The sequence below is a fragment of the Hemibagrus wyckioides genome, linkage group LG02, assembly GCF_019097595.1.
Source record: "Hemibagrus wyckioides isolate EC202008001 linkage group LG02, SWU_Hwy_1.0, whole genome shotgun sequence".
Taxonomy (NCBI): domain Eukaryota; kingdom Metazoa; phylum Chordata; class Actinopteri; order Siluriformes; family Bagridae; genus Hemibagrus; species Hemibagrus wyckioides.
Window position 1 is genome coordinate 1,456,061 of NC_080711.1, and position 18,088 is coordinate 1,474,148.

Below are 18,088 nucleotides of genomic sequence, written 5' to 3' on the forward strand. Positions count from 1 at the left end.
GGAATCTCAGTGTATCAGTGACAGCTGTCAATCAAACTCATTATATTATTAGGCCACACCCCTGAAGTCCCAGTTCCCAGACGATCCTGTGCATTGATTTCACATACTGTTTAATTATATTTCAGGTTTTTTTCTTCACACTTTGCTAGGTGTGTGTGTGTGTGTGTGTGTGAGTGTGCAGGAGAGTGTGTACACACTCTTGTACTGTTCTACATCAAGCTCTCTCTCTCTCTCTCTCTCTCTCTCTCTCTCTATATATATATATATATTTCCCGGGACATGAATTGTATAAATATATCCTGGGACAAAACTGCTGCAGCCGCGCTCCTTTAATCTGTTTCTGCGTTTGCTGTAGCAGCTCCCGAGCCTATTAGCAGAGACCCCACGCGCCACGTGTTTTAGCATTTTCCCCGCTGTAAAAGAGCTGACTCGGCTCGGCTAATTATCAAACCCACCCCGAGCTGAGTCAGGTGTGTTAGAGAGCGAGTGTGAGGAGTGTGAGGACCGGATGCCTGAGCTACAGGAATGTAATTTCCATACTCTCTGTGATCTAAATGATTTCTATGCTGTTAGATTTAGCTGACCCAAAACACAGAGCCTGCAGATGACAAATTATGTACAAACAAATTCTTAAACAGTAATTAGCTGAGCGCGGACCGAGGCAGATGCAACACACATCACCTGTGTCTTGATAAATTGTGTTAACTCAGTGTGTGTGTTTAGTGTGTGGTCTCACCGCCGTTCCTTCCACAATGTCCCTCCAGATCGGCTTCTCCCCGCTGCCCTCACTGAAGTCCAGCAGGTTATCCACCACCACCTGGCCGATCAGGTCGTGTCTGGAGAAACGGTCAAAGTCGTAGATGGAGAAGTGAAGCTTGCGAGAGTGAAGCTCGGCCAACGGGACACCGAACTGGAACGTCTCGTTAAACACCGGGTTCAGGGTCTTCCTGTGCACCTGCCGAGCACGGAGACAGAGGGACGTGTTAAAAAGAAAAAGAGAAGGAGAGGAAAATACATGTTTATTTATGTTCTTTGTCAGAAAGGTGTTCATAAGTGTGTCATAAGCCCTTATGAACACTCTCTTGATTTTTTTCAGATGCCAGTGATTGATATAAACATGAAGACATGAAGGAAAGGTGAAAGGAAATTCGAGTCATTTTTTGAGGAACCAAAAAGCTTTAGAAGGTTTTCAGACACTAAACTCTTCCACATTCTTCTGAAGTGCTAGAGAGGTTGAAATGAAAAAAAAAAAACGGAGCAGCTGATTTTATCACCACAGACAAGGAAAGGAATGAAAGCAGCTGAAATAAACGCCTCTGTATCAGAGCTCTATGCTAATACGTCACTGTGGAGGAGTGAAAGAGGAGGATGGAGGGAAAAGCCAGAACCTTGGTCTGAAACTTCTTCTTCCTGTCAGGCAGCAGGTAGATCTTCACATACGGGTCTGAGAAGCCGTTAGCGTCTTTAGCCGGCAGGTCCAGAGCTTTTAGAATCTTCACCACCAGCTGCTCCGTACTGCGAGAGAGAGAGAGAGAGAGAGAGAGAGAGAGAGAGATCACTGCTTTGAACATCTCCAGCAATTCTTCTTCTCAGAGCTGTGTGTTTTTGGTGAAAGGAAGGCAGAGAACCTGGAGAATCCATGAGGACCACTGGAAGAACTTGTGGAAGAAGATGCAGAAAGCTAAGCTCAGGACAGATCTGAGGAGCCTGGAGCTGGATTACAGTCCAGAACTGATCATAATAATGATTTAATCTGACAGCAGAAGGGGTGAAGTAAATGATGAGATTAATTTTAATTTAAGTTCATTATAATGTCACAGCTTTTATTTATATTCACTTATACTGTCTATAATATCACTCACACTGCTGACCTGCTGTTCCATATTTTCCATATTATCCACTCCGTGTTCTCCGATTTCTGAAGTGTGTGTGTGTGTGTGTGTGTGTGTGTGATGCACTCAGTGGGTGGTTTGCGGGCTGTTCTATATCGGTATACGATGATCCTGATACGCGATCAATGATCTAATCTAATGTAGTGTGATTCAACACTGTGCAAACAGTTTAAAGTTTAAAAATATGTTTGGAAGATGGAAAGCCACGCCCCCTTTGCTGTGACCCACAGGCGGAGAGGCCACACCTCCTTCACTCAGACTGACAGGAGCAGCAGCTACACCTCCTTAAGTAGGACTTACAGGCAAAGATGTCTGTTCAATTGGGATCCAAGCAAAGAGGCCACACCTCTTTCATAAAGACTGACATGCACAGAGGCCACACCTACTTCGCTAAGATTGACAGGCACAGAGGCCACTCCTACTTCGCAAAGATTGACAGACACAGAGGACACTCCTCTTCACAAAGATTGACAGACATAAAGGCCACTGCTACTTCTCTAAGGATGACAGGCACAGAGGCCACACCCACTTCTGTAAGGATGACAGGCACAGAGGCCACACCTCTTTCACTAAGATTGACATGCACAGGGGCCACACCTCTTTTACTAAGACTAACAGGCACAGAGGCCACTCCTCTTTCACTAAGCCTGACAGGCACAGAGGCCACACCTCTTTCACTAAGACTGACAAGCACAAAGGCAACAGCTTTTCACTGAGACTCATTGGCACAAAGGCCACGCCTCCTCCACTAGAGCATACAGACAGCGAGGCCATGCTTCCTTTATTAAGACTGACAGGCACAGAGGCCACTTCCCCTTCACTCAGAGGCTACAGCTCTTTTACTGAGACTCATGGGCACAGAGGCCACGCCTTCTTCACAAGATCTTACATACAGCGAGGCCACGCCTCTTTCTCTGACACTGACAGATTTAGGGCTATGAGGCTTTTTATTAAATACTTTACACAACACTGGTTTTTCAGCCTCTTTTAGTAAAAAATGAAAAATCTGGGTCAGTACAAAAGGGTAAAGAGTTTGATCGATAAAGACTCAGAACCCTGGGCTACAAGCAGCAGTAAATATGAAAGTGTAAATATTTAATGCGTACGTGTGTACGTGCTGCACGAGAAGCGCCTGGGGCACGAGGAGCTAATCAATAATGTAGACCTTATTACATGCACCACTATCACTCATGCCTTGTCTGTAGCGTAGCAAACGGCGCGGACACTCAAAACATGCCCTCGTGTGAGGCTTTAATTACAGGACGTGAATCTCTCTGGGATCTAATCAGACCTTATTAGGACATGTCTCTCAACGTTATTGACAGTGTCCCCACTTCATTAGAAAGACAGCAGGATGTCTGAGAGGGGACGGCGTCTCTCACCAGCGTCTCCTTCATGTCTAGCATCCTTTTACACTATGGAGCTAACTCACTCGCTCATTGATAAAATAGTGGTGTATCCAGTCAGAGAACAGTTCAAACTTCCCAAAGCCACAGCGTCCAACCAGAGAATAGTTCAAACTTCCCAAAGCCACAGCGTCCAACCAGAGAATAGTTCAAACTTCCCAAAGCCACAGCGTCCAACCAGAGAATAGTTCAAACTTCCTAAAGCCACAGTGTCCAATCAGGGAACAGTTCAAACTTCCCAAAGCCACAGTGTCCAATCAGGGAACAGTTCAAACTCTCAAAGCCACAGTGTCCAATCAGGGAACAGTTCAAACTCTCAAAGCCACAGTGTCCATTCAGAGAACAGTTCAAGGTTCCCAAAGCCACAGAGTCCAATCAGAAAACAGCTCCAACTTCCCAAATCCACAGCGTCCAATAAGAGAACAGTTCCTGTCTGCAATACCACGATAACCAATCAGACTTCACTTCCTCACACCACAGTAACCAAAGCTGTGAATCACTTTGCAGGGTTCTTCTGGAGGAACCGTGACAGGGTTCTACATCAAACCTTTCTTAGCTCTTCTCAGAATTACATAAGAAAGCTTTTATTAAAGTCATAAACCACAGAAGCTGATCATTTTCCCAAACAGCACATTCTGAAGTGTTTCGTTTCTCTGAGTAGAAAGCGTGTAGCGTGTCGGAGCGTGTTGTATGATTTCTGTAGATGAATAAAGGAGGGCAGTAACGAGAAGGTGCACGTGAGGAGAAAGTGATGGTTCTGACAGCGCTGAACGCTGTGAACAATGCAGCTCCAGATAAAAGCCGTCATCGTAAACACAGGCTGCTTCTGACTTCGGCTGCCATTAAACCACGAGGCTGTCGGCTTAACGGGCACATGTCCTATTAACGCCTCACGTCTCGCGCGTTTTCCTTAATCAGTGAGTGACAGCACTTCTCCTCCTCCACATTCGTAGCGACACAAAGCCACACTTTCAGACGTGTTGCTCCCATGGGCCCTTCGGAGCCACAAACCTCAGTCACAAATCAACAGATAAATAACAATATCACTTCAGGAGCTTGTAGGCGGCGGCTAAGAATGGCTGCAATTCCCCTGTGTGTGAGTGTGTGTGTGTGAGATAACAGTCGGATGGCGTGTCCCACAGGGTCAGACCTGCTATTCCCTGAACTGCATCTCGCCGTGACACATCGGCGTATCTCCAACACGACAAGATGACAACGTGACACAGCTGGAGACGTGATAATGTCAGTTAAAGAGCATCGCTTTGTGTTCACATCACACATCTGCGCTCGGCGCCGCAAGACTTTTCCAATTCAATTCAATTTTATTTCTCTAGCACTTTTAACAAACCAGCTTTATACAGAAATATAAAAACGTACACAAAATATGTGATTTAATTCTCAATCCTGTCCTCTCGTTTTTCCTCTCTTTAAAACCTTTGCACTATTTTCTTGTCGGATGAACAGACACGCGTGATGGAAAGACGAGTGTAAGATGATCCGATTCCTCAGGAGGTGTTTAGTGTTTTGTAGATCAGAGGCACGATTCACTAAGCTCACTTCAAATGTGGCGCCATTTAAATCTAAAAGACCTTCCTGTGATTCGAAACTCAAACTGATGAGTCGTTTGTAAACGACTCGGCTCTTTGAATCGACTCGTTCTGATACAGTGAAATTTTTTCCACGTTAAGGAGATGTTTATCGTGTAACATTAACGGGTCTCCAGGATCGCACCGTTTTCCGATTACAGAGGATTTCCTGACTATACAGATTTGTTCCAAGGCGTGTCATGTGACATCATCACGACACACATTCACGCCGACTCCGTTTCCGTGTTGCAACCCTGTGTGAGCTTTAACAGATACGTATCTTCACTGCTAGAAGTTTAGAAGAAGAATCTTGAGCTTGTGATTTCACCAATTCCAAAAAAACAAAAAAACCCTGGAAGGAGTCTCCAGTTTCGACGCTGTGAGTTTCTTCCTTGTGGATTCCTTCTTCAGTGGATGGAACGCGTCCCAGCTCTCGGTCACTGATGATTTCTGTAGACCAGCAGCTGAGCCGTGTTTTATTCTTTACTCAATACATGTCCAGTTTGAAACCTGCCTCAATTTATCCACTTCTTCTTTATTCTCTCCTTCTTTCGGAGCCGCTAGCCTTTCTTCTTCTCCCTCTATAACTCTGGCTGTAGCGCAGCTGGCTGTTATTATGTGTTGATGGCGTGGGCCTGTTTAAAGTGGTCGGCCATATATAATTCATGGCTCTGCTTCTCTCTCTCATTTCTCAGACATCAGCACTTTCATGCACTCACTGAAGAGCTGCTGCTGAAATAAAAGACTCCTGAACGACTATAATTCAAAGCCTCATACGTCGTCCTCGCCTCCTTTTCTCCAGTTTAAATAGCCCCCCCATGCTAAAAGCTATCCGAGCCGCGTGGCTCTAACAAACATTATGTAAGAGATGATTACAGTTCAATCGCTCGGAGCGGGAGAGTACCAAGGTGAAATAATAACGCTGTTAAAAATAACCAGAGCAGGATAAAAATAAAGCACAGGAGGAGAATTGGAGATTCACACGACAGCACGCTTCACTCCAACTAGCAGCATGTCGTAGCGTCGCACACGTGATCATTTTCCCGTGTTTTATTCCTCTCACTCCACAGCAATTAGCCCAACGTTACATCATACACTTTTATCCTTTTGCTGTTACATTTACTGATGTGGGACTTCAATGAAACAAGTTACAGTAGATACAGTAGCCATAGATAGATAGATAGATAGATAGATAGATAGATAGATAGATAGATAGATAGATAGATAGATAGAAGATAGATAGATAGATAGATGAAGAAGCTCCAGAACAGGTCATGACATCATTAACGTTATAAACTGATGAACTTGTTTGGATCAGCAGCAATTTATCAATTAAATCAACTGTAATGTGCTTAAAACCAGGAGTGTTTGTGTGTGTGTGTGTATGTGTGAGAGAGAGAGAAAGAAAGAGAGCATATGTGTGTTTATGTGGTATATGGTGTGTGTGTGTTTGTGTGTATGTGTGTGTATGCAGTGTGTATGAGTCTGTGTATATGTGTGTTTATGTGGTAAATGGTGTGTGTGTGTTTGTCTGTATGTGTGTGTATGCAGTGTGTATGAGTCTGTGTATATGTGTGTTTATGTGGTAAATGGTGTGTGTGTGTTTGTGTGTGTATGTGTGTGTATGCAGTGTGTATGAGTCTGTGTATATGTGTGTTTATGTGGTAAATGGTGTGTGTGTGTTTGTGTGTGTATGTGTGTGTATGCAGTGTGTATGCGTCTGTGTATATGTGTGTTTATGTGGTAAATGGTGTGTGTGTGTTTGTGTGTGTATGTGTGTGTATGCAGTGTGTATGCGTCTGTGTATATGTGTGTTTATGTGGTAAATGGTGTGTGTGTGTTTGTGTGTGTATGTGTGTGTATGCGTCTGTGTATATGTGTGTTTATGTGGTATATGGTGTGTGTGTGTTTGTGTGTGTATGTGTGTGTATGCAGTGTGTATGAGTCTGTGTATATGTGTGTTTATGTGGTAAATGGTGTGTGTGTGTGTTTGTGTGTATGTGTGTGTATGCAGTGTGTATGAGTCTGTGTATATGTGTGTTTATGTGGTAAATGGTGTGTGTGTGTGTTTGTGTGTATGTGTGTGTATGCAGTGTGTATGAGTCTGTGTATATGTGTGTTTATGTGGTAAATGGTGTTTGTGTGTATGTGTGTGTATGCAGTGTGTATGAGTCTGTGTATATGTGTGTTTATGTGGTAAATGGTGTGTGTGTGTTTGTGTGTGTATGTGTGTGTATGCAGTGTGTATGAGTCTGTGTATATGTGTGTTTATGTGGTAAATGGTGTGTGTGTGTGTTTGTGTGTATGTGTGTGTATGCAGTGTGTATGAGTCTGTGTATATGTGTGTTTATGTGGTAAATGGTGTGTGTGTGTGTTTGTGTGTATGTGTGTGTATGCAGTGTGTATGAGTCTGTGTATATGTGTGTTTATGTGGTAAATGGTGTTTGTGTGTATGTGTGTGTATGCAGTGTGTATGAGTCTGTGTATATGTGTGTTTATGTGGTAAATGGTGTGTGTGTGTGTTTGTGTGTATGTGTGTGTATGCAGTGTGTATGAGTCTGTGTATATGTGTGTTTATGTGGTAAATGGTGTTTGTGTGTATGTGTGTGTATGCAGTGTGTATGAGTCTGTGTATATGTGTGTTTATGTGGTAAATGGTGTGTGTGTGTGTTTGTGTGTATGTGTGTGTATGCAGTGTGTATGAGTCTGTGTATATGTGTGTTTATGTGGTAAATGGTGTTTGTGTGTATGTGTGTGTATGCAGTGTGTATGCGTCTGTGTATATGTGTGTTTATGTGGTAAATGGTGTGTGTGTGTTTGTGTGTGTATGTGTGTGTATGCAGTGTGTATGAGTCTGTGTATATGTGTGTTTATGTGGTAAATGGTGTGTGTGTGTATGTGTGTGTATGCAGTGTGTATGAGTCTGTGTATATGTGTTTTTATGTGGTATATGGTGAGTGTGTGTGTGTGTGTGTGTGTATGCAGTGTGTATGCGTCTGTGTATATGTGTGTTTATGTGGTAAATGGTGTGTGTGTGTTTGTGTGTGTATGTGTGTGTATGCAGTGTGTATGCGTCTGTGTATATGTGTGTTTATGTGGTAAATGGTGTGTGTGTGTTTGTGTGTGTATGTGTGTGTATGCAGTGTGTATGCGTCTGTGTATATGTGTGTTTATGTGGTAAATGGTGTGTGTGTGTTTGTGTGTGTATGTGTGTGTATGCAGTGTGTATGAGTCTGTGTATATGTGTGTTTATGTGGTAAATGGTGTGTGTGTGTTTGTGTGTGTATGTGTGTGTATGCAGTGTGTATGCGTCTGTGTATATGTGTGTTTATGTGGTAAATGGTGTGTGTGTGTTTGTGTGTGTATGTGTGTGTATGCAGTGTGTATGAGTCTGTGTATATGTGTGTTTATGTGGTAAATGGTGTGTGTGTGTTTGTGTGTGTATGTGTGTGTATGCAGTGTGTATGAGTCTGTGTATATGTGTGTTTATGTGGTATATGGTGTGTGTGTGTTTGTGTGTGTATGTGTGTGTATGCAGTGTGTATGAGTCTGTGTATATGTGTGTTTATGTGGTATATGGTGAGTGTGTGTGTGTGTGTGTGTGTATGCAGTGTGTATGCGTCTGTGTATATGTGTGTTTATGTGGTAAATGGTGTGTGTGTGTTTGTCTGTATGTGTGTGTATGCAGTGTGTATGAGTCTGTGTATATGTGTGTTTATGTGGTAAATGGTGTGTGTGTGTTTGTCTGTATGTGTGTGTATGCAGTGTGTATGCGTCTGTGTATATGTGTGTTTATGTGGTAAATGGTGTGTGTGTGTGTTTGTGTGTGTATGTGTGTGTATGCAGTGTGTATGGGTCTGTGTATATCTGTGTTTATGTGGTAAATGGTGTGTGTGTGTTTGTGTGTGTATGTGTGTGTATGCAGTGTGTATGCGTCTGTGTATATGTGTGTTTATGTGGTAAATGGTGTGTGTGTGTTTGTCTGTATGTGTGTGTATGCAGTGTGTATGCGTCTGTGTATATGTGTGTTTATGTGGTAAATGGTGTGTGTGTGTTTGTCTGTATGTGTGTGTATGCAGTGTGTATGCGTCTGTGTATATGTGTGTTTATGTGGTAAATGGTGTGTGTGTGTGTGTTTGTGTGTGTATGTGTGTGTATGCAGTGTGTATGAGTCTGTGTATATGTGTGTTTATGTGGTAAATGGTGTGTGTGTGTGTTTGTGTGTGTATGTGTGTGTATGCAGTGTGTATGAGTCTGTGTATATGTGTGTTTATGTGGTAAATGGTGTGTGTGTGTTTGTGTGTGTATGTGTGTGTATGCAGTGTGTATGAGTCTGTGTATATGTGTGTTTATGTGGTAAATGGTGTGTGTGTGTTTGTCTGTATGTGTGTGTATGCAGTGTGTATGCGTCTGTGTATATGTGTTTTTATGTGGTATATGGTGAGTGTGTGTGTGTGTATGCAGTGTGTGTGAGAGTGTGTGTGTGTTGTTTATTTTTAGCTGAAGAAGTGAGCAGATGGAGGGATCATGAGGTTTTTGGAAGGAGGAAGGAGGAGTGTGTGAGGTGACGTGAGCTCACTTGAAAGAGTAGCGGAGCAGGAAGCTGATTTTTCCGCACGTGTCGCCCTGCTTCCCGTCACCCTGCTCACCCTGCCGTGGACGGTACAGCTCCGGCTTTATCTGACCGATACACGTCACCTGCTCACTCTTCTCCTCTCCGTGGAAATCAGGACTGGAGAGCTGATGAGTCATGGGCTTGGGCCTGGAGAGAGAGAGACAGACAGAGAGAGAGAGAGAGAGAGAGAGAGAGAGAGAGACAGAGAGACAGAGAGAGACAGGCAGAGAGACAGAGACAGAGACAGACAGGCAGAGAGACAGACAGAGAGAGAGAGAGAGAGTTATCAATACTCTCTAATAACTAGAATCCAGAGAAACCCTGGGACAGACACATGGAGAGACAGACAGAGACAGACACACAGACAGACAGGCTGAGACAAACAGACAGACACATACACACAGACAACTGAAGAGACAGACAGACACATATTGACAGCAGGAGAGACAGATAGACAAACACAGACAGACAGACAGAGAGACAGACAGACAGACATACAGAGAGACAGACAACCCCTGTATGAGGGAAATCAGACTTTAAGTATGTCACTGACCTGGGCGTGGCCTGCTGAGAGTGGGCGTTGGCCAGGTCTTTAGCAGCAGATCCTCCCTCAGGTGGCGGCAGTTCAGGAGACGTCTGGCTCAGTTTAATATTCCCTGAGGGAAAAGAAAGCCTGCATGTCACCTTCCCTTCAGTTCAACAGGGTTTTTACTGGAAAAGAAGACATTATCGCTCGTCTCTCCTCCTGTTCACCACGACATCATTTCCTGTTAGCTCTGCGCGTGATCTTGGCGAGACTCAGCAGGAAGTTAGCAGCAGTTTGGCGTCTGCTGCTCTTCACGCTTCACTCGAGTCAATGAAAGTGGAGTTTTCTTTCCAGCAGCCTGAGATCTGAGGGAAGCTTCAGAGGAAAGCTGGACTGTGGAGAGTTTCAGAGCTAACGCCTTGGACCGAGGACTTCAGAAACTGATAAATAATTTAATCGCCTTGCTCGTTTTTTAAATCAGTCACAAAACACAAAAAGTTCATGATGTAGGTCTGTAAAAGTTTCCTAAAAATTTTCCGATTCTTTTGTGTAGTTTATTTACAAACACGAGCAGATGTGCACTCAAAACTCACCTGCATTGTTGGGGTAAGAGTCCATGTCCAGGTAGGAGTGCTCCTGCATTTCCTGAGGCCCGCCCACGACCCCGCCCACCACCATAGCCCCTCCTCCTTCCACCCCCATCAGGTCAGAGAAGTGCGGGTGGTGCTGTCCGGCCTGGGCCAGAGACGGATAGAGAGACGACGAAGAGTGCGTGTCTTTCCTGTGCAGTAAAGGAGGGAGGAGGGAGGAGCCTCCGGCTACCCCGTGAAGCCCCGCCCCTCCGGGGAGGAGCCCGGCTGTCAGGCTGAGGCCACCGCCCTCCTTGTCTCTCCATGGCAACCAGCAGAGCTTCCAGGAGACGAACAGCGAGACAGAGAGCAGCACGATGCCGCAGAACGTCACAATGACGGAGAGTAGGCTGACAGAGATCTCTGACAGACAGACAGACAGACAGACAGACAGACAGACAGACATTTTAAAGGTGAAAAGAGCTTAAGACAGAAAAAAAGAATTCTCAGTTCTGATGGTCAGAAGGTGCGGATTCATTTTCTCATTTATTAGCAGCAGATCTGACAATGGCACAGGTTTATAATAATAATAATAATAATAATAATGTTGTTATTGTTTCCATAGTAACAGCTCATTCACAGAGACTCGCACACATAGCAGACGCTCCAATGATAATAAACAGTTTTTAAAAAATGGTGAAGATTTCTCCAGAGTAAGGATAGGTTTCTGTATCGAGTATGGAAGGAGTCTCCAGTGTCAGTGCTGTGTAACAGTCTGAGGATCAGCTATAGCTTTAATATCAGCAGAAATGATGAATTATTCTGATTATCCAAACTCAGACTAGTCTTTATATAGGAGAGATTTGCGTCTGATTCACGTGTGATTTCCTGCCGTTCTCAATGTCACTGAAATAAGAAGAGCAATTCATCAAAATCTGGCAACCTCAGAGCAGCGTTTCAATATCCGTGTATATTCACCAACAGAGGAGTGAGAGAAAAATACAGAATAAAGAGCAAGAGAGCAAAAGCTGAAGGAAGAAAAGACATGAAAGAGAGAAATATACAGACTTATAGGATTCCCTGAACAGTTCTTATAAAGAAAAAAATAAAGAAAGATGAAAGAGAAACATACCTAAAGAAAGAAAGAAAGAAAGAAAGAAAGAAAGAAAGAAAGAAAGAAAGAAAGAAAGAAAGAAAGAAAGAAAGAAAGAAAGAAAACAGACGTAAAGGAAGGAAGAAATGATAAAGGACGGACTAAGCAAAGACTGAGAGAAAAAAGATTACAAACACACACACACACACACAGTGATAACTAGAATCCAGAGAAACCCCAAGATATATACATGGACAGACAGACAGACAGACACATACACACACAGACAGACACATAGGGAGAGCAGGAGAGGCAGACAGATACACAGATAGACACACAGACACAAACACAGATAGACAGACAGGCAGACAGACTGACACAGAGACAGACAGAAACACAGACAGACACAGAGACAGACAGACAAACGCAGAGACAGACACACAAACACAGTGAGAGACAGACAGGCACAAAGACAGACAGAGAGAGATAGAAACACAGACACGGAGACAGACATATTCTCTAATAACTCTAATAATAATTCTCTAATAACTAGAATCCAGAGAAACCCCAAGATATATACATGGAGAGACAGACAGACAGACACATACACGTTCATAGCAGGAGAGACAGACAGACACACAGATAGACAGGCAGACAGAAACACAGGTAGACAGACAGACAGACAGACCGGCACAGAGACAGACAGACAAAAAAAGACAGACACAGAGACAGACAGACAAACACAGAAAGAGACAGACAGGCATAAAGACAGACAGACAGACACAGAGACAGACAGACAAACACAGAGAGAGACAGACAGGCAGAAAGGCAGACAGAGAGAGACAGAAACTAAGAATAAGTAAGGACAGGAGGACAGAATAATGGCTGAAATAAGAAGCGAGGAGATTAACAGAGACTGGAAAGTTAAAGTTTAATGGCAGAGAATCAAAGGCAGACGATCAGAGAGAAATACAGAGGTGAAGAAATGCTGAAAAATGAAAGAGGAGTAGAGAGAGAGAGAGAGAAAAGTAGAAAGAGAGGGAGAAGAGAGAGAAATGTGAAGAATATAGAAGCACACAGCACCAGGGGATGAGTCGAACTCGAGATCTAGGGAAATAAAATTAAAACTGAGATAAACCCAAGTCCTGGCACTGCTGGAACACAGGAGTCAAAAAGATGACTTCAAAAGTCGAGTCATTTCAATAAAAAACAGCGTGTGTGTTCTGAACTAGTGATGAGTCGTTTGTAAATGACTCGGCTCTTTGATTCGACTCTTATGTGAACACTGAGTGTTGATTCGCGAACACAAAATCTTTCCTTTCTAATAACATTTTTTATCTAATTATAAACGATGTCGTTAATCTGAATGATTTACAGAAACCTTTTGGTTAGCGTGAGACATGAGTTTGACTCGGTGCTGTGTGAATGAATCAGTGGGAGTCGCTGTATCGATGCTCATTATAGGTAAAGTACAATACAACGCAATGCAAATTAATTCATCTTAAAAATAGTATTTATTATAAGGCATTGATTTTATTCAGGAGTAGGTTAAAAAACAGACAAGGAGAAGTTCGGGATTCAAATGAGTCAACTCTTACTAGTGAGTCGAGTCAAATGACCTGACTCACTGAAAAGAAGTGGAAATCCAATCACTACTAATCAAAAATTCCAGAATCTGTGGATTTCTTCCGAGATAAAAAAAAATATTTGATAAAATTTCAGGAATTTTGTAATAAAGAGGGAAAGATACAAAAGACGTTATTTTTCAGGTTCTGTTATTTGTTATTTATTTTGCTAATATTTTGAATTGTGCTTATAATATTTACTGAAAAAGTCAGATTTTAACGTGAATTTAAAGAAACATGGCGAGTTTATTAAGTCAAAGGTGCCTTCAAGTTGTCATGAGCTGAGAGAGAGAGAGAGAGAGAGAGAGAGAGAGAGAGAGAGAGAGAGAGAGAGATTAGAGACAGATTTCTTTTTAAGTTTAGCTGTAAAAGAGATTCAGAGAACGGAAAAGAGAGACGTTCCCAATAATCCCGAATCCCTGACTGGAATGGGAGATACAGCGAGTGGGTTTGTTGCTCCAGGGAATAAGAAGCTGTCAGGATGACGACTTGTTCCACACAGATGTCTTTCGCCTCCTGATACCAGCTTTTAATCACCAGGATTTATTTTGATGACATATTCTGTGTGAGTGAATCATGGCTGGAGAACCGTGTGGTGACCCGCTGAGAACCCAAACTCTCACTAATGTTCTGCGAGGAAATAAAAGCCATCTGTATATTAGAACTGTGACTGGCCCACAGAGACCACGCCTCTTTTGCTATAACTGACACACAAAGGCCACACCTTCTTTTACTGTGACTGGACCATCCTCTAGGTCACACCCCCTCAGCTCTTTGACACTATCCACCAGGCTACACCCCCTCCTCTGTCTGGCACAATCCCACATGCCACACCCCCTTCACTCTCTGGCACCACTGATAAGGCCACACCCCTTTCTCTCTCTTGTGCCATCCACCAAGCCACACACCCCATGCCATCCCCCAGGCCACACCCCCTCCTCTCTCTTGTGCCATCCACCAAGCCACACCCCTTCTCTTTTTTTGTGCCCACCACTAAGCCACACCCCCTTCTCTCCTGTGCCATGCACTAATCCACACTCCCTTTTCTCTCTTGTGCCCACCACCAAGCCACACCCCTTCTCTCTTGTGCCATGCACCAAGCCACACTCCCTTTTCTCTCTTGTGCCCACCACCAAGCCACACCCCTTCTCTCTCTTGTGGCAAGCCTCCTACTGTCACTAGCAACGTCCCTCAGACCACACCTCTCTTCTCTCTGGTACCAACCCCAGGTCACACCCACTTCTCTTTCTGGCAACATCCCCCAGGCCACACCCACTTCTCTTTCTGGCACCATCCCCCAGGCCACACCCACTTCTCTTTCTGGCACCAAACAATTACATAAGACAGGAAATTAACTGGCTCTGCCCTTTGTTCTCATGCTGTTCTTTCCATCTTTTTCTCTCTCTATGCCTCATCCCCCCCCACCTTTTTACTCCTTTCCCGCCATCTCTGCTTTCGCTCTTCAATTACCAACACACACACACACACACACACACACAATCTATTTCCCTCTTATTGTGTTAGGAGAAAGGAGCTCGCTTTTCTATTTCCTTCGTCACACTATTCCATATCTGTCTTTTCCCTTTCTTTCCATATTTCTTTTCTCTTCCCTCCATCTGTTCCCTTCTTCTTCCTCCTCTCTTGAGTGAATCAGCTCTGGAGTGTGTGCATGCCATTAATAAAAAAAGATAGAAAGAAAAAAAAGGTGTGATTGGAAATATTGGGAAGAAGGGTGTGCTGTGACAGAGGAATAGAGGGATGACGGCAAAAAGAGGATGGAAGAATGAGAAAGGAATGCAGAAAAGATGGAGGAGAAAATGTAAAAAAAAAAGAAAAAAAAGGAAGATTGATATGTAACAGAATGGTGAGAATGATGAATTAGACGTGCTGGCCAGCTGGTCAGGATACGGTATTTACTGCACACTGTCAGGGAGATGGAAAGAGGGGGGGGGGTGAATGAAGAAGGATAATAAAAGCAGCGAGCACTTTCGCCTGCAAGACAGAAAGCAAAAGGCATGGACAAGCCAAGTGGACAGTGATGGAGAGGGAAGAAAACGCAGCGGGCACGCAAGAGACAAAGAGAGAGATAGAATGAGAGAGAGACAGAGAGAGAGAGTAGAGGTCAGACTAAATCCCTGCTTTCGCTGTGAAAGGGTTAACACATCGATCCTTTGGAGAGAGGAGAGGAAATAAAACGCACACCAGAGGCAGCGGGCAGCCGGTGGTTTATTCTTCTGGATCGAACGCAGCGTAACCAAAATAGTTGAAGCTGTCAAACGCTAACGCATTAAAGCTTTTACATTTACAGACACCGACCTCTCGGCTCTCTCGAGACCTACAGCGTATTTCTGCAAATCCTTCTGTTTGATGTGCTATCCCGGGAGAAATCAGTTAGCTAGCTAGCTACTGACTGCTAGCTACTGTATTGCTAGCTACTGACTGCTAGCTACTGTACTGCTAACTAATGTACTGCTAGCTACTGTACTGCTAGCTTCTGACTGCTAGCTGCTGACTCCTAGCTAATGTACTGCTAGATACTGTACTGCTAGCTACTGTACTGCTAGCTGCTGACTGCTAGCTACTGTACTGCTAGATACTGTACTGCTAGATACTGTACTGCTAGCTACTGTACTGCTAGATACTGTACTGCTAGCTGCTGACTGCTAGCTACTGTACTGCTAGCTACTATACTGCTAGCTGCTGACTGCTAGCTACTGTACTGCTAGATACTGTACTGCTAGCTGCTGACTGCTAGCTACTGTACTGCTAGCTACTGTACTGCTAGCTGCTGACTGCTAGCTACTGTACTGCTAGCTACTGTATTGCTAGCTACTGACTGCTAGCTACTGTACTGTTAGCTGCTGACTGCTAGCTACTGTACTGCTAGCTACTGTACTGCTAGCTGCTGACTGCTAGCTACTGTACTGCTAGCTACTGTACTGCTAGCTGCTGACTGCTAGCTACTGTACTGCTAGCTACTGTATTGCTAGCTACTGACTGCTAGCTACTGTACTGTTAGCTAATGTACTGCTAGCTACTGTACTGCTAGCTAATGTACTGCTAGCTAATGTACTGCTAGCTACTGACTGCTAGCTGCTGACTCCTAGCTAATGTACTGCTAGCTAATGTACTGCTAGCTACTGAATGCTAGCTGCTGACTGCTAGCTACTGTACTGCTAGCTACTGTATTGCTAGCTACTGACTGCTAGCTACTGTACTGCTAGCTAATGTACTGCTAGCTACTGAATACTAGCTGCTGACTGCTGGCTACTGTACTGCTAGCTACTCTACTGCTAGCTACTGACTGCTAGCTGCTGACTGCTAGCTACTGTACTGCTAGCTACTGACTGCTAGCTAATGTAATGCTAGCTACTGACTGCTAGCTGCTGACTGCTAGCTAATGTAATGCTAGCTAGTGTACAGCACACACTGCAAAATAACAGAATTTTAGCTCACACTGTTAAAAACAAGCGTCTGAAGACATGCAGCTTGAGTTTCTTCCTTAAAACTCTATGAAGGATTACTCTGAAATCATATGCCCATGATTAAACCAATATTCAGAAATGATGTGAGAGTCATGCGAGAGCTGTGTGAGAGATGTGCCGAAAGCATAAGAGTTATTTGAGTGCTACGTAAGAGATATGCAAGTTAGATGACGTTCCGTTTACGTGAGAGCTACGTGAGAGATATGCAAAAGTTATGTTAGAGTTATACAAGAGCTACATGAGAGACATTTGAGTTACGTAAGATTCATATGAGAGTTATCTGAGATGTTTGTGAGAGTTATGAGAGAGCTTTCTGAGATTTATGTGAGTTATCTGAGAGTTATGTGAGATTTATGCGAGAGCCACTGGAGAGTTAGGTGAGAGATATCTGAGATTTATGTGAGAGTTATCTGAGAGTTGAGAGTTATATGAGATTATGTGAGAGTTAATTGAGAGTTATGCGAGAGCCAATGGAGAGTTATGTGAGAGATATCTGAGATTTATGTGAGAGTTATCTAATAGTTATGTGAGAGTTATCTGAGATTTATGTGAGAGTTAATTGAGAGTTATGCGAGAGCCAATGGAGAGTTATGTTAGAGATATCTGAGAGCTATGCAAATTATCTGAGATTAATCTGAGAGTTGATTGAGTTATGCGAGAGTTATCTGAGTTATGTGAGAGCCAGTGGAGAGGTTATATGAGATTTATGCGAGAGTTATCTGAGATTTATGTGAGAGTTATCTGAGTTATGTGAGATCCAGTGGAGAGTTTATATGAGATTTATGTGAGAGTTATCTGAGAGATATGCGAGAGTTATCTGAGAGTTATGGAAGAATTAAATGAGATTAATGTGAGAATTGTCTAACATTTATTGAAGTTGTTATGAGAGAGTTATGCGAGAGTTATCTGAGAATTATCTGAGATTTATGTGAGATTTAATTTAGAGTTATGCAAGAGTTATCTCAGATTTACACAAGTTATGTGAGAGGTATGCGAGAGGGTACGTGAGAGTTATGTGAGAGTTATGCGAGAGCTTCAGTAATGCAGTCTGTCTCATGTTCGGTGATTTAAATTCTCATGGAATTTCCGTCTTCTACTCAAAAAAAATCTGTAAATGTTGGAGGTTTAAACTGCATGCAGGTGAATTTCTGCAGTAATGGAATTCTGAGAAATCACATTTAAAGTTCCGCCCACTTCATCTCTCTCACACACACACACACACACACACACACACACACAGTACTTTGACATGAAATGAACCCCGTCTCTGGTACGTTTCTGTAAACTGGTG

At 43.4% G+C, this 18,088-nt stretch overlaps 1 protein-coding gene across 1 annotated transcript in view; it reads right to left on the reverse strand.

Moving 5' to 3' along the window:
• The window catches only part of syt3 (synaptotagmin III), a 60,914-nt gene that overhangs the window by 12,477 nt on the left and 30,349 nt on the right, over positions 1-18,088 (reverse strand). Inside the window, exons 3-7 of the mRNA XM_058414640.1 lie at positions 10,619-11,017; positions 10,053-10,155; positions 9,464-9,646; positions 1,389-1,515; positions 737-955 (exon numbers count right to left, since the gene is read on the reverse strand). Of these exons, the coding sequence (XP_058270623.1) occupies positions 737-955; positions 1,389-1,515; positions 9,464-9,646; positions 10,053-10,155; positions 10,619-11,017 (1,031 nt within the window). The remainder of the gene's footprint in view (positions 1-736; positions 956-1,388; positions 1,516-9,463; positions 9,647-10,052; positions 10,156-10,618; positions 11,018-18,088) is intronic.